The sequence below is a fragment of the Nicotiana sylvestris genome, chromosome 5 (genome assembly GCF_000393655.2).
Source record: "Nicotiana sylvestris chromosome 5, ASM39365v2, whole genome shotgun sequence".
Lineage (NCBI taxonomy): Eukaryota > Viridiplantae > Streptophyta > Magnoliopsida > Solanales > Solanaceae > Nicotiana > Nicotiana sylvestris.
Window position 1 is genome coordinate 35,470,985 of NC_091061.1, and position 20,578 is coordinate 35,491,562.

A 20,578-nucleotide genomic window follows, 5' to 3' on the forward strand; every position below is an offset into this window, starting at 1 on the left:
TGATAAGATCACTACTCACAGTACTCGTGCAGGAATACCCAATGCGCCGCCTCGAATACTTTGTTCAACTTCTTTAACTACCTACTTGTAACAAAACCAATCTATGTATTAACTCCGTGAATTCTAACATAGCTGGTCCAATCCTTCAAATCAAATTAATTCCCCTCAATTAGTACTAGTACTAAATATTTCTAGCTTGTACATTAGAATGTCGGTATAACCTAAAAAAATCTTCAGTCAATTTAATAGGAATCCATTATTTGTTATATAAGAATATCTTAAGTTGTTAGTCTTGTTTCTACCTTTAATTAGTGAAATAATAACTAGTAATATGTTAGGCATTGAGTAAAGGGAATCCATGATAGATTATCATGTAAAAATTTAGAATTTAATTGCCTAATTTGTTCTCCTGCTTCGAGAATCCCTTCGCTAGAAAGAAGAAGACCCCCACCTCGTTGTTCCCTTCGATCGCTCCTGTGAGTTTGCCTCTGCCGAACTCCATTACTTTGCCCCTATTCCTTTTTCTTCTGCTAAGTAGTGGCTTGGGCCTAATTCATCTTTTTGTTATTTTTTTTTTTTTGGTTTAAGTTATGTTAAAAGACTAATATGCCCTATCTAAACATGGGGTATTACAGTGCTGCAGGGTTGTGCATCTCATTGGGAAACCGCAAAGGAACATATAAGAGCATGAGTAAGGAGACATGAATACATCTCTTTCCTTATGTACATTGCGTTAATTCCCGCTCATGTTGACATCATGATGCAGCGATGGATCCAGGATGCCCCCCTACCGGTTCACTTTACACTGCTCATGCAAAGTCTCTCTGGCAAGATTCAGTAAGGAATTTCCGGCGAGAAACTCCATGGCTGACTGACAAACCCTAGACAGCCGTAGAAAAAAAAAATAATTCTTTTGAAGAAACAAGAAAAGATCCTGAAAACAATAGAGAAGATGAAAAGATGTTACATTGCAATAATGTGGTGGGAGCCCTTTCCGGAGCATTTTGTTGGGTATCCTTCTATTACCCCTCTTAATTCCTTGTCTATTCTTGAATTTCTAAATAAAGTTGTTGGAATTTGCTGCTGATGTTTCATATTTTGATTTTATAGATTTGTGAGGAAGCATATGTTGGGTATGGGGAATAGGAGCAATGTCCGCCAAATGGTGAAATGGGGGGTCTCGAAGAGCATTGAAGGCCTCCACAAGTTACTCGAAAAAGCAAAAGGCTCGCCATTGAGCGCCGCTATATATTTTGGTAAGCTTTAGCTGTAGCTAATTTGGGTTTTGTAAGCTCTTGTTTCATAAACACTTGTTGTCCACATTGATATTCTTTCAATTTTAATTAATATAAAGTTTCATGAAAGGAAATTAAGAGCAAAACCCAAACAACAAATCCCTTTCTTCAGGATTCATCAAGAATCTAATTAATTTCCTATATAATGTTTCATCCAGAGGATACAAAGTACTAACAAGATGATAATTTGAGTGATTTTGAACAAATCCCCAAATAATGAAAAAGGATCCTACCTTGTACGATGCTGCATTGGAAAGCATTGCCGGAGATAGCGGTTTTCTACTTTCAGATCATCTGAAAAGGGATGGATTAGAAAATGGATACCAAGTCACTCCAAAGGGAAACATGGCCATTTACGTTGCAGCCCTCTATGGCCAATCGGGTTTCGTGAGAGAAGTCCTTAAGATTGCCCCAGCATTGTTATGAACAAGAAAAAAAAACTGCACTTCACATAGTTTCTTTTTTCTTGTTCTGACGGCATAACAATGCTGGAGAGGGGAATAAGAAGACTGTTGAGTTCTTGTTTAAGATGAAATAGTCTTAAAATTAGAGTGAATGGGAAATGGGATTTGGATTTGGATTTGGATTCGGATTTGGTCAAATGATCGATCGATTGATTAATTTTTTGGACCAAATTTATTTGTTAATAGTGAATATTAACGTGATATAATCCGTGTTTGTAACGGATGTTTTCCAATCCGTGTATTGTGTTGCAACACTAAGCAACAATGCAGCCTAGTGCACCTCCCACAATGGTGCAAGTGTTCCTCCCACCAAGCAAGTGTATATACCACCATGTAAGTGCTTTCTCCATGATCTAGTGCTTGTTGCACCATGGAAGGGGCGGATTTCTCTCAAATAACTGCTATAAATAGAGCATAAGTTGGAGAGAAAGAAGAACACATCGGAAAAAACACTTGAAACACTCTGTATACACTTAATATACACTCTGTATACACTGGATATACACTCTGCATATACTGGATATACACTCTGTATACACTGCGTATACACTGGAAAAACGAATTGCAATTTGATATTCTCTTCAGTAAGAATTCAACATTGGCTATACTTTGCATTCCTTCCTCTCAGAATTTCCATTCGACTTCTGAGTTGTCCTCCTTATTCTGCATTGTTTTTAACTACAAACAAAGCATCCATAAGTGTGATTTGTTGCCGAACTTTGTGTTCGCTGAAACACTGGGGTTTGAAGTACCGCTACACCAGTGTGTAATTCGTTCTATCCTGGGAGGAAATAATCTATAACCTTGGGTACTAGGAGGGGATTAAATTCCTTAAGGAAACACTGTGAATTCAGTGGGCTCGAATTAATTTCTGTTTTTTATTTATATTTACGTTTATAAGCTAACGTTCTAATTTCCAGAATCATTATTTACAAGTACAGAGGAACAACAATCTTAAGGAATTTAATAATTTAATAATTTAATTTCTGTATTTGTGTTACTTTTATTATTCTGGAAACTATAACTTTTGTGGTTTTTTGTGTACTCCCGTTTGGAGAGTAAAGCCTTCGTGGCGGTTTGTTGGAGATTAAAATCTACGTGATTTTTACTCCAGTTTTAAAGCCTTCAAGGCATTTTGTTGGAGATTAAAATCTACGTGATTTTTCACTCCAGTTTTAAACGTTTATTAAACGTTTGATTGTGTCATTTTTACAGTAAAAAAAATGGCGAATGACGGAAATCAAGCTGTTCCGATGATGACTGCCAACGCATCGACAAGTCGAACTCCGGCGTTGGCACCGGCAGAGAAACCCGGAAAATTTTCCGGGATGGATTTCAAGCGCTGGCAGCAAAAGATGTTCTTCTACCTGACTACGTTATGTCTACAGAAGTTCATCAAGGAAGATGTTCCTGATCTTCCAGATGAAACTCCAGAGAATGATAGCTTTCTCGTGATTGAGGCGTGGAAGCATTCTGACTTCTTGTGCAGGAATTATATTCTTAGCGGACTGGAGGATAATCTGTATAATGTATACAGTGGCGTGGAGACGTCAAAAGAATTGTGGAATGCGCTTGAAAAGAAATACAAAACTGAAGATGCCGGGATGAAGAAATTCGTCGCCGCAAAATTCTTGGACTACAAAATGGTAGATAGCAAGTCTGTTATTACCCAAGTCCAGGAATTGCAAGTGATTATTCATGATCTACTTGCTGAAGGTATGTTTCAAATAAATATTGATATTGAAAGTAAATTTTTTAGTAATTTTACTAACGGAATTTTCATTGAAGGTCTTGTCATCAATGAAGCATTCCAAGTAGCAACAATAATTGAGAAGTTGCCTCCATTGTGGAAGGACTTCAAAAATTATTTGAAACACAAACGAAAGGAGATGTCCCTTGAAGATCTCATTGTTCGATTGAGAATCGAAGAGGACAACAAAGCTGCTGAGAGAAGAGGCCGTGGAAATTCAACAATAATGGGAGCAAATATTGTTGAAGATAACAAAAAGAGAAAGAAGGCTTCTGGTCCGAAATACAACCCAAGCAAGAAGCGGTTCAGTGGAAACTGCTACAACTGTGGGAAAACCGGACACAAATCTACGGAGTGTCGTGCTCGGAAGAAAGACAAGCAAAGGGGTCAAGCAAACATGGTAGAAAAGCATGATGATGTTGATGACTTGTGCGCCATGCTTTCTGAATGCAACCTGGTAGGAAACCCAAAGGAGTGGTGGATTGATTCTGGAGCCACTCGCCATGTTTGTGCTGTGAGGGAAGCATTTTCTACATATGCTTCTGCTGGACCCGAAGAGACGCTCTCTATGGGAAATGCTGCTACAGCAAAAATTGAAGGATACGGTAAGATATTTCTCAAGATGACTTCTGGCAAGGTCATGACTTTGAACAACGTCCTTCATGTTCCCGAGATTAGGAAGAACTTAGTCTCTACTGGACTTCTTGTAAAGCACGGTTTCAAGTGCGTTTTTGTATCTGACAAGGTAGTGATTAGTAAGAATGAAATGTTTGTAGGAAAAGGTTACCTTACTGAGGGCCTTTTCAAGCTGAATGTAATAGTTGTTGAAACTAATAATAAAACTTCAGCTTCTTCTTACTTACTTGAGTCAAATGATTTATGGCATGTACGTTTAGGTCATGTCAATTATAAAACCTTGCGAAAAATGATAAACTTGGAAGTATTGCCTAAGTTTGAATGCGAAAAATCAAAATGTCAAATATGTGTGGAATCTAAGTATGTTAAACATCCTTATAAGTCGGTTGAAAGGAATTCAAATCCTTTAGACTTAATTCACACAGATATTTGTGACATGAAGTCAATACCATCTCGCGGTGGAAAGAAGTATTTCATAACTTTTATTGACGATAGTACTCGATATTGCTATGTTTACTTACTTAATAGTAAAGATGAAGCAATAGACGCATTCAAGCAATACAAAAATGAAGTTGAAACGCAACTTAACAAGAAAATCAAAATGATAAGAAGTGATAGGGGTGGTGAATATGAATCTCCTTTTGAACAAATATGTTTAGAATATGGAATTATTCATCAAACAACAGCCCCTTACACGCCCCAATCCAATGGGATTGCGGAAAGAAAGAATCGTTCATTAAAGGAGATGATGAACGCATTATTGATAAGTTCTGGTTTGCCACAGAACTTGTGGGGGGAAAGCCGTTCTTACGGCCAGCCGAATACTAAATCGAGTACCCCATAGTAAAACACAATCCATTCCATATGAAAAATGGAAAGGAAGGAAGCCCAACTTGAATTATTTTAAAGTGTGGGGGTGTTTGGCAAAGGTGCAAGTTCCTAAACCCAAAAGGGTAAAAATAGGACCGAAAACAGTTGATTGTGTTTTCATAGGATATGCAACTAATAGTAAAGCATATCGATTTCTGGTTCATAAATCAGAAAATCCCGACATTCATAATAATACGGTTATAGAATCAGATAATGCTGAGTTCTTTGAAAATATATATCCGTATAAAAAGGAATGCGAGTCGATTGGTGAAGGATCTAAACGACCTCGGGAAGAAACAAAAGAAAGTACATTTAATCAGGGGGATCCAAGACGTAGTAAACGTCAAAGAACGTCTACTTCGTTTGGACCAGATTTTGTGACTTTCTTATTGGAAAATGAGCCTCGAACATTTAAAGAAGCTATGTCTTCTTCGGAATCATTGTTCTGGAAAGAGGCAGTCAATAGTGAAATAGAATCCATATTGAACAACCATACATGGGAATTGGTTGATCTTCCTCCTGGAAATAAACCTTTGGGTTCTAAATGGATTTTTAAGAGAAAAATGAAAGATGATGGCACTATTGATAAATTCAAGGCAAGACTTGTTGTCAAAGGGTATAGACAACGAGAAGGTCTTGACTACTTTGATACATACTCCCCAGTTACAAGGATTACGTCCATACGGATGTTAGTAGCATTAGCTGCAGTGTATGGTCTTGAAATTCATCAAATGGATGTTAAAACGGCCTTCTTAAATGGAGAGTTGGAGGAAGAAATTTACATGGAACAACCTGAAGGGTTTGTGGTTCCAGGTAAAGAAAATAAGGTATGTAGACTTGTTAAGTCCCTTTACGGACTAAAACAAGCACCCAAACAATGGCATGCGAAATTTGACCAAACAATGTTGTCAAATGGTTTTAAGATAAATGAATGTGATAAATGTGTGTACATTAAAAATGTTCCAAATCACATAGTCATTGTTTGCCTATATGTGGATGATATGCTGATAATGAGTAATAACATTGCCAACATAAATGCTACTAAGCGTATGCTAACTAGCAAGTTTGATATGAAGGACTTGGGAATTGCGGATTTAATTCTGGGGATTAAGATCCAAAAGACTCCTCAAGGTCTGGCATTGTCACAATCTCATTATATTAAGACAGTACTTGAAAAATTCAAGCACTTGGGCTTTAAAGTTGCAAAGACTCCAATTGACGTAAATCTTGCACTAGCAAAGAACAAAGGCCAAAGCATATCACAATTGGATTATGCTCGTGTGTTGGGATGCTTAATGTACATCATGAATTGTACACGACCAGATATAGCTTGTGCTATAAGTAAACTAAGTCGATACACGAGCAATCCAGGCCAATCTCACTGGATGGCAATGAAACGAGTTTTGGGATACTTAGAACATACCCAAAACTTTGATTTGCACTACAGTAAATATCCTGCGGTGATTGAAGGATATTGTGATGCAAATTGGATCACCGGTTCAACTGATTCGAAGTCCACAAGTGGATATGTATTCACTATTGGTGGAGGAGCGGTATCTTGGAAGTCGTCCAAACAAACATGTATTGCCCGCTCTACAATGGAGGCTGAGTTCATAGCCTTAGATAAAGCCGGTGAAGAAGCTGAATGGCTCCGGAATTTCTTGGAAGATATTCCATTTTGGCCCAAACCGTTGGCACCAATATGCATACACTGTGATAGCCAAGCGGCAATTGGAAGGGCTGGGAGCGTTATGTATAACGGTAAATCTCGTCATATACGACGAAGACATAAAACCGTTAGGCAACTTCTCTCTAGAGGAATTATCACGATTGACTATGTAAAGTCAAGTGATAATGTGTCAGATCCACTTACAAAAGGCCTAACTAGAGAGGTAGTTGAGAAATCATCGAGGGGAATGGGACTATGGCCGAGAACAAGTCATTGTGGCGGTAACTCTACCTAGAAGACTGGAGATCCCAAGATCTAGGTTCAAGGAGATCAAACAAAGTCATTAATGACGGTTCAACATTGTCAACAAAATTTGTTTTAGTCCATTCTCGTGATGAGACAATGTTCAGTACCAAGGATAAAACATTAAGGCTTTTTAATGATTTCTAAATTTGATACATGGTATATCAAATAGTGTATCTACGGGATGACACGTTTAGGAATCACCTATGTAAGTGTGAAGTGTTAGCCGCTTCAAGGAGAATTTTGCAAGGCCAATTCTCTACGCACTTATGAAACCAGGCAGTGTTCATGGCTGAAACGAACACAACAATGAGAACCAAAGACGGTTAAGGGATTGATTGTGTGACTTATGGTTGTCTAGGTATACACTAAAGTTCGACGGTTCAAAGATATCAAATCTACCGATTGACCGAGTATATCCGACATAAGTTCACTACGGAAAGTTCAAAGGGAAACCTACTTATCCAGATGCAATTAATTCTTGTTTGCAAATCACACAAGTTTTTCATGCATACTTCCGTGATATAGCCATTCCCCATTCATGTGGGGGATTGTTGAGTTTTTGTTTAAGATGAAATAGTCTTAAAATTAGAGTGAATGGGAAATGGGATTTGGATTTGGATTTGGATTCGGATTTGGTCAAATGATCGATCGATTGATTAATTTTTTGGACCAAATTTATTTGTTAATAGTGAATATTAACGTGATATAATCCGTGTTTGTAACAGATGTTTTCCAATCCGTGTATTGTGAAGCAACCTAGTGCACCTCCCACAATGGTGCAAGTGTTCCTCCCACCAAGCAAGTGTATATACCACCATGTAAGTGCTTTCTCCATGATCTAGTGCTTGTTGCACCATAGAAGGGGCGGATTTCTCTCAAATAACTTCTATAAATAGAGCATAAGTTGGAGAGAAAGAAGAACACATCGGAAAAAACACTTGAAACACTCTGTATACACTTAATATACACTCTGTATACACTGGATATACACTCTGCATATACTGGATATACACTCTGTATACACTGCGTATACACTGGAAAAACGAATTGCAATTTGATATTCTCTTCAGTAAGAATTCAACATTGGCTATACTTTGCATTCCTTCCTCTCAGAATTTCCATTCGACTTCTGAGTTGTCCTCCTTATTCTGCATTGTTTTTAACTACAAACAAAGCATCCATAAGTGTGATTGTTGCCGAACTTTGTGTTCGCTGAAACACTGGGGTTTGAAGTACCGCTACACCAGTGTGTAATTCGTTCTATCCTGGGAGGAAATAATCTATAACCTTGGGTACTAGGAGGGGATTAAATTCCTTAAGGAAACACTGTGAATTCAGTGGACTCGAATTAATTTCTGTTTTTTTTTTAATTTATATTTACGTTTATAAGCTAACGTTCTAATTTCCAGAATCATTATTTACAAGTACAGAGGAACAACAAAGACACGATCATGAGGATGATGACTGATGACACTGTAGATACAACCCTGCACAAGGCCGTGAGGAGTGGACATGTTGATGTTGTCAAGGTTTTGGTGAAAGAAGATCATGCATTCGAATTTCCAGGGAAACACCATCTTATCTGGCGGACGAGTCTGATTTTATTATTCTGCATATAGTCTGGGAAATCTGCAAGAAACCAACTTATGAAGACCTTGACGTGTGGGTACGTAATTGTTGTTACTCACTGTATTAACATCCAATATCAGTAGTTAATTAATTTGACGTGCCATAATATATTATCGTCTACTTAAATTAATAGACTTTACGTCCATCTAAATACATGACTTGACCCACTTCTTTAATTTGAGCATTGACTTGATCACTGGTCCTGATACATGTGAGTTTCACTTATTTCTTTTTGATGCAGTCTCAAATACAATGGAATCTTATCAATGTGCTTTGCCTTTTCTCTTTTTGAACTTGTAAACAGTAAAAAGCAAGAGACCATCACCATAAGTTGCTTCTTAAACACCAAAGTGAATATCATGTCTCTCAAAGAAAAGGAAAAGCCAGTAGTACCTTTTCGATTAACTGGACAGGAAGAGAAACAATTTAAGCATTTTAGCTTTAAACTCTCTGACTTCCAGTAATATATTTTAATTTAACAAATCAGTAATTAGTCAATATATATTAATTAAATTAAGATGTGTGTGATTTTATGAATTTAAAACAAACCAGACCAATTGTGTAGCATGCATAAAAAGAATTTGAGGGAGGTTTGTGCTCCATACTTAATATTCAACAATTAAACACACAAAAGGGTAGTCCTGGAATAGAATATAAATTTTATCAATTGAACCAGCATTGTCACTGAAAAGCAATAATAATAAGGGAGGATGAATGTGGTATCTAAGATCATAGAAGTTAGTGTAATAGATACATTTGGAGGGAGGTCTTTGAAATTATCCCTACGTTTTTTTATTTGTTCTAATTAACTTAATTTTTTTTTCTCTTTTTCAAAAGATATTTTGGAAAAATAGAAATGAATAAGGATATGGGATGTTAGAAAAACTTGATTTTTCAGATTTATCTGGACTTCATGAAAATATTTTCCTTGTTCTATTATTTTCTTATTTAATTACTCAGTCTGTCCTGGAAACAACCTCTCTACCTTTCGGAGTAGGGGTAAGGTCTGCGTACATACTACCCTCCCCAGACCCCACTTGTGGGATTATACTGGGTCGTTGTTGTTGTAGTCTTGTCTGTGTTGAAAAAAGAGAATCATGAGACAAAGTAAATTTTAAGACATAAGTAATATTTTGGTTTTAGGAGATTTAGTAGTAAAAAACCCATTTTTATTCATGGTGATACTCTTTAAACTTTTGAATAATAATTAAAAGGTAAAAGAAGAAACAGCAAAGATAAACGACAAATTCCTTTCTTCTGATCAAGGCAAACAACAAATCCCTTTCTTTTGATCAAAGGCAAAGATCAGTGGTGTTCAGAATATTTCATCCAGAGAAAGCAAAGGACTGAAAACATAATTCAGGAGATTTTGGATAAATTCGCTAATAATTAAAGAAAAAAAAATGGATCCAACCTTGTATAATGCTGCGGTAGAAGGCAATACCAGAGATGGCAAATTTGTACTTGCTGATCATCTGAAAAGGGATGAAGAAAATGGGCACCAAGTCACTCCAAGGGGCAACACTGTCCTCCACGTGGCAGCCCTCTATGGCCACTCCCATTTCGTGGGAGAAGTCCTTAAGATTACTCCCGCATTGTTATGTCATCAGAACAAGAAAAATGAGACTGCACTTCACATAGCAGCTAATGAAGGCACAGTGAAGTAGTTCGTATGCTACTTAGTATAGGTGGAGAGGAGAATAAGGAGATACTCATGAGGATGACAGATGACAATGGAGATACAGCCCTGCACAAGGCCGTGCGTAGCCGACATCAAGATGTAGCCAGACTTTTGGTTAAAGAAGATCCTGAATTCGAATATCCGTCCAACAAGGCCCGGGAGACACCACTGTACCTGGCGGCGGAGTCTGGTCTTCGTGATGCTTTGGTTGAAATCTTGGTAACCTGCAACAAACCAACTTTTGCAGCAGGTCCATTTAATCGAACACCTCTGCATGCAGCAGTAATTCATCAACACACAGGTATGTACGTATTTTTTGTTACTCTTCGTCATTAACATCTAGCTTTAGTTTGATTTTTCCATACCATTGTCTACATTAACTTGGAGTATATAATCATTTCAGATATTCTCAGTAGTATAAAATTAATATTCACATCACTCATTTTGTGAGACAACTCTAAAGACTTATTTCTAGTTAACCAATAACCTTTTGAAATAGTCCTAGATAGCCATATCAAAATCCATACGTGTTTGATTGGTTGTGGAGGAAATCACAAATCGGCTTGGTAACAATAATAATTTTCTCCTAATTAATTAGTTTCCCTTTAAATGATTAACTCAAAAGTCAAATTTTAAGTTTGATAGCTCTTCATACCACTCTTGAACCCTTGACCTAGTGGAAGACTTAGAAATCAATAAGTATTCAATCAATAACAACCAAATCCAAGCTCTAGGATTGTGCGAGAAATATGAAAGAGGAAGCAAAAGAATAAATAATTTGAAAAGCGCTTTTGAATGGTCTCTTAATTTGTGATGAACTAACTCTTCATCATCATCATCATCATCATCATCATATTTGACACATCCAGATTGCGCGAGATTACTATGGCAATGGAATAAATCTTTATGTGAGGAAGCTGACGTGAGTGGTTGGAATTCGCTGCACTATGCTGTTTATCTAGGATTGAAAGAAGTAGTTTCTGATATGCTGGGGTGGAAGAAATCCTTAGCCTACCTTCCAGCAGGCAGTGAAAATCGCTGGACGACAACGTTTCACATTGCAGCCAATGCAGGTGATGTAAACATGATAAATGAGTTGTTAAAGTACCGCCCTGATTGCTGGGAAATGCTTGACAGCAGAGACAAAAATGCTCTTCATGTTGCCATATTGAACAATCAATTTATGTTAGTTAAGTCCTTATTAAAGTCCACGAAGTGGGATAGCCTTGCTGACAATGCAGATGATGATGGCAACACTCCTCTCCATTTGCTTGCCGCCTCTAGTTATTGGGCCCATGTGCCTGTGAAATTAAGAGAAAATCGCAGAGCAAAGACGATGTCATTTAACAAAGAAAATCAGACTCCGCTTGACGTAGCATGGTCTTGCATAAAGAGGACGACAAACAAGGAAAGTATCAGTGGCAGCTTGTATCACGATTTTGCTAACATTGGTCGATTTGGACGACGTGAGACTCCGTGGAATACTTTGGATGAAATTCATATACAGAGGGAGTTTTCGAAGCGTGATAAGGAATTTGAAACAGAAATCAAAAGCATCATGTCGGCAGCTCAAATACATCTAGTTATGGCCACTCTATTAGTTACAGTCACCTTTGCCGCTGGTTTCACATTGCCAGGAGGTTTTGACTGCGATTCCAATAGCCCTAATAAAGGGATGGCGATTCTAACAAGAAAAGCAGCATTCCATGTATTTGTTATTACGGATGCCATCGCCTTTGCATGCTCGGCTGGTGCTATATTCAGCTACTTCCTCATGGCAATAAATCATCGACCAACATCCTATCAGGATTACAGAATTCTATCGGCTCTCAGTAGAGTCGCAGGTCAGTTGCAGCTTCTGGCAATGTTAGCAGTGGTAATTGCATTTGTAACTGGTATGTATGCTACTTTAGCATATTCACTGGGTCTTGCCATTACTGTATGTACCATTGGTTGCCTCTCTTTTCTTTTGTACATGTTTGTAATGTATATTGTTGGAAGAGAACTTGTTTGAGAAATAAATGCATCTTTTTCCTTTTCAGTGAAATTAATTCAAGCAGTATGGCCGAGTAATAGTACTGCAGTCTGCATGCATCGATCAGTATTTGTTTAACAGATTGTTCAGTTCAGCATCTCTCTTTTTGCTTTAGCTTGCCTTCTCGCATACCATATGTATATAGATGCATTCGTAAAGATGATGTGCAAGTTTTGTAGTTTCACAAAAAAACTGTCAAATTTATTTAAAATAATTACGAATTCTTTAATATTGTATAGTATTATATGTTATCTTGGTTTTTATTTTCATTTATATATTAAAGTAATAAGACGCCTTACTTTAAAAAGTAGCTTAATTACTTTAGAAGTTACGTGCTTATATGCACGTGAACTACTCTCTACCATTAGTTTCTAATTAACTTCTAGTCTGAGCGGAGAAAGTTGTCATTTTCCAGAAACAATATTTGGTAGTTCGGTTTACATGTTATGTTAGTTATGTGCGAAAAATGTAACGTAGGAAATATTTATGGGGTGAGTGGTAATGAATGAATTATTGTGCGGTAATTAACAATATGACTCATCATGAATTATATATATTTATTTTTCTTAGAGAACTAAGATTTAGCTGCAACTATTTCAATATTACTAAGAGGATAAGTTCGAACAATTTTCAAGTTATAAAGATGATATTTTTATTTCACACTAATTAACTTACAACTAACTATAAAGCAGTAAACATTATCAATTAAAGGTGATGAATTCGAGACAAGATTAAAGAGGCTTAGGGTAACAATTTCCTAATTGTCAGAATCTTTTCCACTACATCTCCCATAGTTTGGCCTAAGCGTTCTCTACTAATTGTAAGCACTCAACTTACCGCAATTCTCTCTCAAGCGGTCACGATAATTTACTACACGTATTCTTTTGGATAGGGGGCGGATGCACGCTTAACAAAGCAGTGTCATACAATACCGCTTCATCGAATTTTTTACTAAATATATGTATTAATACTGTGAGTGGAAATGGATAAGTAACAAAAAATTGTCACCACTAGGGGTCGGCGTTCGGGCAGTTCAGATTGGATATGAAAATGTCGATTTGGATTTTCGGTTTCGGATTGAAGAAATGACAATCTAAATCCAATCCAAATATGCTCGAATTGGATCGAATTTTTTTAAGTTCGGTTTCGGATTAATCGGTTTGAATATTTTGGATTATCTATTTTGAGCTTATAAGTGGAGATGTTTATTGCTTTTACAAAAAATGAATATCCAAATGAAGTATGTTAAATTGCATGAAAAGTTCCTCATTCTCAGCGCAATCATCCAAATAAAGTATTCGAGTAATAAAATTATTATTAAGGAAATACAACAAAGACATTAATACAATTGATAAGAAGTAACAACAGTAAAATCATGCCCAAACAGAAAATCTTGTAAGAGTAACTTAGTAATTAATATTTGAATGTATGAGATAATATCTAATGGATAGGGTATTGAACGTATTACTATTGACATATGGATAGTGGACTAAATATAAAGTACAAAAATTTCGGATTTTCGGAAGTACCAAATCCAATATCCAATCCGAAATCTAAAAGTTTTAAAAATTAAATAAAAATGCAATCTGTAATCCAAAAATCCAAAGCAAAAATCCAAAAAAGTCGGATTTCGGTTCGGATTTTCGGTTTGCCCAAACAATGCCCACCCCTACACTTGACATAAATTCTCTCTTGGTGCATTAGTTATGTTCTTGATTTTGCTCTAAGAGGTTAGATGTTCGAACCTCAACAACCATTTTTTTTTTCCAAATATTAAGAGAGTTTCTATGGCTAAAATTGTGATGAAGTAGAATTGAACTCAAGATCTTTTCTAACTTAAGACTCAACAAAACTAATAGACTAGGACTATTTCTTATCTAAAAGTATAATAACTAAAGTTATTATTCCCGTTCTTCTGTAGATTTCAACACCGCTTACAAAATTTTTTGTGCACGCCCCTGCTCTCGGACTACACTAGCTGGCTTTTTCTCAAAGCTCACTACGACCACGTTAAAGCTTCATTATCTCTAATCCTGCTTTTAAACCCTCCGTATTGATCTCTCATATACTTTAGGAGTTAGGGATGGACCTGTATTGGGTAAAACTGATAGCCCGAATCAAAAAAATACTATTGAATTATCGGTATTGCGTTATTAGATTAGTGGTTCGGATAACAGTTTAATGTCATTTAATTATTAGGTTATCAATTGGGGAGTCGGTTTGCCCAATTTGATTAACGCTTTAACCGATAACCCAATAAACTTTATCAAAACTATAATTGTATCCTTAGGAATATATATATAAAGCCGTCTTAGGGCTTCATTCTCTCATTCTCACTATTGTCACTCTTTATCTTCAGACCTTACTCCTTAAGTGATAAACTTTCCTGAATTTCTCACCTTACAATTTCTTTTGTTGACTTTGAGAATTGAGATCATTCGTTGGGTTTTTTCAAAGAAAATTTCGTATTCTAAAGTTAAAATTTAATCTCTCTTTTCTTAAGAACAAAATTCAATTTCTTTCTATTAAGAGTATGATCATGATTTCTGTTATAAAAATATGAAATTTTGGGATATTTTCGATTCTTTATTTTGTGTGCTCATTCTTCGATTATCGGTCTAGCATATTTATTTTGTGTACCCATTTTCTATCATCTTCCTCTAGATTGAGTTATCTTATCGGGTAAACTAATAACGATCGATAACCAACTAACCAATACCCAATAACTAATATTCTATTGGTTTGATTTTCGGCTTAGCAATTTATAAACTGATAACTGACATATCAAACAGATAACAATTACTACCGAACCACACCGACCAGGACCTGCCCCTTTTGGGACTAGCGTTATCCAACAACAACCTAAATATGCATTCTTTCTCAAGCAATACACACTATAGGCACCGTTAATTAAGAGTTCTTCAATTAAGTAATTAATGTTTGAGTGTCAATAATGATAATTATAGAATTTGGCATATGATTTGCGCTAGGAACTGTTAGGCGAGCCCCCAGCGGTGAGCGTTAGGCATATTTTGGGAGAACAATCAGGTGCTTGAGTCGTAACCTACACGTGAGCCAGGGTGTTTTGATAGTGCCCAAGACGAATCCCGTGGCGAGTCCCAAGAAATCCTTTTAAAACACTGATGTTGGGCGTAACAATGGCAAAATCCCTTTTGGGATAGTTTTGTTGGATATTTATTTTTTTGAATTTTACATAAAGTTCTTGGAATTTGCGGCTGATTTTCTATTTCGATGTTTTGGAACCGTGATTTAGGTTTATGGAACTGAAATTTGGGTTGATTAAACTTAAATTTGGGTTGATATAAATTATTTACCTTGATTAGTGCAATGATACTATTTGTATTATAGCACTCATTTAAGCTATGTGAGTTGATGTTGGTACCAAAAGTAGTGTAATTTGATAGCCAAAATGATATTTTTGTACGCAAATACATTAGTTGCAGCCTAAACTTGTCCAAAAAATTCGTTGCACACTTGAACTTTACAGGCGTCTCATTACCACCTAGTTTTGTTTGAGTGGAATTAATACCAACTGTTTCTTTGATTATTTTTTAGATGTCACTCTATCAATAAATATAAACAATCGGGCACAATATCCGAAAATAAAATAAAATATCGGATTCTAGCTTCTCTCCCATTGACATTCCTATTAGCTAGAGAATCGAAAATTCAAGCCATTTATGTAGGAAAAATATTAAAATATATTGATGAAGAACAAGTAACCGGTGGTGGTGTTGTTTAAATCGGCTTTGAAGTTGTGGTGAGAGTTGGCGGCCAATTGGTTAGCAGCAAAGAAGAAAAAGCTATTATAAAAGAGAGAGGGATGGGGTGGTTTCTAATGATGAAAAAGAAGCTTCTCATTTTGAGCCAAGTAATACTAATATTTTGCTCCCAGAAAAGTGTTGTCATTCATTGCTCAATAATTTTGAAGTTCTTATGTTGATACTTTAAATGACAAGAACTATTTCTAGGGTTCTGTTTAATTGGAAGTTTCATATATGAAGCTGACACCTCTATGAAAAATTAAAATATTGCTATAACAAATTTCTAAAGTCAAAAAGGTCAAAATAATGCTTTCCTTTACATTCTTCTTCATATAAGGCACAATCTTCCATTTACAAGTGCCCAACTCTTCCCGAAAATTCATTAACACCGGCTTTCTGTGAATACATCGTAAGTGAGAACCAATTGGCCCGTCAGCACCACTTCTTTACATGATTCCGTTAGTTCCGTTGGGTGATTTTGGACTTATGAGCGCGTCAGGATTGTGATTTGAAAGTCCGTAGTAGAATTTGATTTGAAATAGCGAAAGTTGGAATTTTTGAAAGTTTGGCCGGGAGTGGACTTTTTGATATCGGGATCAGATTCTGATTCCGAAAGTTGGATCAGGTCTAAATGTCAAATGTAACTTGTGTGCAAAATTTGAGGTCAATGACGTGATTTGATAGGTTTCAGCATCGGTTATGGAAGTTTGAAGTTTCAAGTTCATTGATTTCGAATTGAGGTGTGATTCGTCGTTTCGATGTTGTTATGTGTGTTTTGAGGCCTCAAGTAGGTCCGTGTTATGATATGAGATGGTATATTCAAATAGGGTTTCGAGGGGCTCGGGTGAGTTTCAGATAGGTTCGGGTTGTGTTGCGCTCATTTTTTATGTTTCGACGTCGCTTTTCAATCATAAATGGTACAATATTAAGCAAATGAGTTCCAATTCTATTTTTATTAAAGTATTAGATCCGTATCGTAATTATGGAGCCATAACAAAAAGAATCGTCGAATTTGTACATCGTATGAGGATTTTATGATAATTTTACTGAGAATTGGGTTGCCAGATTTTTCAGATTAATTACGAAGTTGCCACTGAATTCGTATTAAAAATCTGCACTATTTTCAAATATTGAAACCAACATATCTCTTTCAATATAAGGTCAAATGGAGTGATTCAAGAGCCTAACATGATTAGAATTTCACAAGGAATGCATTGGAGGCATCAAAAGTGAGTTTCAGGATCGTTTGGAATGAGAATCGAGGCAGAATAGCTGGCAGAACAATATATAAAATAAGGGTTTGTTCATTTGGTCATATTTTGAGTTGGGGAGCTCGGATTTGAGCGATTTTGGAGGCGATTTTTATCATATGGATTGGGGTAAGTGTTCTCTACTTGATTTTAGTTATATTTCATGAATCCATCTTCGTTTTTGGCATTTGATTGATGATTTCAAAGTGAAATTTGGGGGTTTTTGCCTAAAGTTTCATAAAGTGAATTTTTAAGTTTTGAACGTCGATTCGGAGTCGGAATTGGATGAAACTAGTATGGTTGGACTCATAATTGAATGAGTTATCGGATTTTGTGAGTTTTATCGGGTTTCGAGATACGAGCCCGGGTTGGGTTTTTTGGCCGATTATGGGTTTTTGATTAAAGATTCGACCTTTTTCTATTGGGATTGGTTCATTTAGCATTGTTTGATGTATTTGAGTTATTTTTGGTTAGTTTCGAGCCGTTCAGAGGTCAAAACACGCGAGATGGCATTTTTGGAGCATCGTTTAGCTTGCTCGGTATTGGAATTGGCTTGTTTGAGGCAAGTAATGATGGTAAATCTAGTCCTGAGGGTATGAAACTCCAGATTTTGCATCGTTTTACTACTTTGAGATGACTCACATGCTAGGTGATGGGCATGTACCGCTGGGGATTGTGACATGGTTCATCCCATAGCAACTATAAGTTGCATTTTAGAAAGAATTTCTATAAATTGGGTTGTGGCTGAACATGTTTGGGCTTTGTGCCAAAGTTGTTTGGACCCCGAGGGACTTTTTTCTTACTATCCTCTCACTGTTTTTGATAGAAAATCTATACTTAGTCATGTTATACTCATTGATTTCATAACTCAGTCTTTACTATATTGTTTTGATGCATATAAAAAAATGTTGTTTTGGACTGAGCACCCTGTTTTTACTGATAGCCCGAGTGGCTTGAGAGGTTGATGACTGAGTGACGTTAAGGGCCTGATTTGTGAGGACATTTATGGGATCAGGCTGCATGCCGCAACATGTTGTTACTGATTCATGATTGAGTGATGTCGAGGGCCTGAGTGTTTATGCCACGAGGTGGATTGTTATAAGGCCGAGGGCGCGATTGATTATGCCACGAGGTGGATTGTTATAGCACTTGGGATGTAGGAGCCCCTCCGGAATCTACACAACCCTAGTGAGCGCGGGTACCCTGAGTGAGTGATATGTTGTTTTGCCTGAAGGGCTGTTCTTGATTCATGTTTTGCCCGAGGGGCTGTTCTTGATTCATGATGTGCCCGGGGGGCTGTTTACAAGTGATTGTGAGGTATGCCCGAGGAGCTGCATATGAGTAACTGTGAGGTTTGCCCGAGGGGCTATATATGATTCATGTTTGCCCGTGGGGTTGTTCATGAGTGATGTTTTGACGGAGGGGCTGTTTATGTTTTCATTATTTTTACTCACTATTTCATCACTTATTTGAAAACTATTGAAAGATGTTTTTAAAAGGTTTTACTGAAACTGGATTTAAACGAGCTGAGTTGATTTGAACCCTGATTTTAAAAGCCTGCTGTATTCTAATGAGATTTCATGATATGAATTGTATATGTTTTATTGCTCGTCACTACTGCTCAGTATTTATTTACTTTTATTATTTAACTGAGTTGGCGTACTCACAATACTTCCTGCACCTTGTATGCAGATCCATGTATTTTTGGACCTGTTAGCGGGTGTTGATTATTCGGTATCAGAGTTAGCTAGGTAGCTGCCTGTCGATTGCAACCCTGCTTTACTCCCTCTTTATCTTTCCCTTAGTTGTATTCAGTTATTTCCAAGCTATGTTAGTCTTGATATTGTCAGACGGTTGTAGTAGATGCTTATGACTAGTGACACCCCAATGTCGGGATTTCTCTTCCGCACTTTTGTTTTTGATTTACGCTCCTTATGAAGTTCTATATTAAATAAATTTGGAAATTATCTTGAAAATGAAAATCTTGTTTTGTTTTGGTAATGTGTCGGCTTGCCTAGTACCACGATAGACGCTATCATGACAGGGTTAGTTTTGGGTCATGACATGTTGGTATCAGAGCCTAGGTTACATAGGTCTCACAAGTCATGAGCGGGTTTAGTAGAGTCTTACGGATCGATACGAAGATGTATGTACTTATCTTCGAGAGGATGCAGAACCTTAGGAAACTTCACATTCTTGAATTCTTATCGTGCGACATTGATTCATCTTGAAGTGTAACTCTTTGAATTCCTTCCACACATTCGTATGTGCGGATGAGCGCTCGTATCAGCTATGCATCGACGACTTGTGATTCTCTAGATGAGGTGCGAGATTTGATCTTGGCATGTTAATGATGGGTCGGTCTGGAGGACTTGAGGTCAAGTTTTGACTATAGCTTGAGCACTGAGGTGTGTATTGTATGAGCATGTGCCTTTATATTTATATGTCCGGTAGTGTCCCTATTAGTGGAGTTTATGGCTGGATGTCTATGTGATAAGTATGATTTGATTGCGAGATGTGTTTAGATTGTTCGAATGTGGCAAAAAGAGTTTGCTGGAGATGTAGCAAGGGCTATTGGGTGCTTGACTTCTATCTTGAGTTGGCGTATGGCCTCGAGCTTTGGGTATGTTGAAGGACCTCTCGTGTAGTTTAGTTGTGGAGTGGAGTAGATCTTCATGTTATGCTATGAGTTCAGACTCAGGGGGTTAAGTGATTGTGTAATAGTTATGATTATGGATGAGTATAGAGAGATACCAGTTTGAGGCTAAGCAGGTGCATTATCTCCCATGAGGTGTTATGAGGTTTGTGTGATCCTTATGTTGTTGGTTCGGAGTCCTTTTTTATTAGTGAAATATACGTGTTGCAATTTGAGTTTGGATCATTTATGAGAGTGGGCTTAACTATTACGAGGGTGAACGTGAGATTTGCAGATGATTTGAAATATTAGATGGTTTGTGTTGCAAGAGCTTATGAAGGATTTAGTTGAATCTCACTATGGTATTATGGCAGTAATAGAGTATGAGCGTTGTGAGTTTTTGTGTGTTTTGATCTATGGCTTTGAGCCAAGTGGGGGAATATGCTATTGATCAGTTGATTACACGGTTATATGTTGTGTTGGTAAGGTATACTAGTGAATCAGTTATGGATTACAGAGGTTGAGAACGAGGATGACTTGAGTAAAGGAAATTTCAGATAAGGGTTGTGTTAT

The 20,578-nt window shown here is 36.9% G+C and overlaps 1 protein-coding gene across 11 annotated transcripts; it reads left to right on the forward strand.

The window, feature by feature from the left end:
• The first annotated feature begins 303 nt into the window (after positions 1 to 303).
• LOC104232052 (protein ACCELERATED CELL DEATH 6-like) lies at positions 304 to 12,347 on the forward strand. 11 transcript variants are annotated; one of them, XM_070174336.1, is made up of 6 exons: positions 304 to 476; positions 636 to 691; positions 767 to 1,011; positions 1,111 to 1,256; positions 8,421 to 10,601; positions 11,170 to 12,347. In XM_070174336.1, the coding sequence occupies exons 5-6, from the start codon at positions 10,292 to 10,294 to the stop codon at positions 12,312 to 12,314; spliced, it is 1,455 nt and encodes a 484-aa protein (XP_070030437.1). In that variant the 5' UTR covers positions 304 to 476; positions 636 to 691; positions 767 to 1,011; positions 1,111 to 1,256; positions 8,421 to 10,291; the 3' UTR covers positions 12,315 to 12,347. The 11 variants fall into 11 exon arrangements, 9 of the variants coding, with proteins under 9 accessions (XP_070030437.1, XP_070030438.1, XP_070030440.1 ...); XR_011407533.1 differs by lacking the exons at positions 304 to 476; positions 636 to 691; positions 11,170 to 12,347 and adding exons at positions 2,975 to 3,475; positions 7,716 to 7,808 and having other exon boundaries at positions 698 to 1,011; positions 8,400 to 8,969; XR_011407534.1 differs by lacking the exons at positions 304 to 476; positions 636 to 691; positions 11,170 to 12,347 and adding exons at positions 2,975 to 3,475; positions 7,716 to 7,808 and having other exon boundaries at positions 698 to 1,011; positions 8,421 to 8,969.
• Positions 12,348 to 20,578: the final 8,231 nt, after the last annotated feature.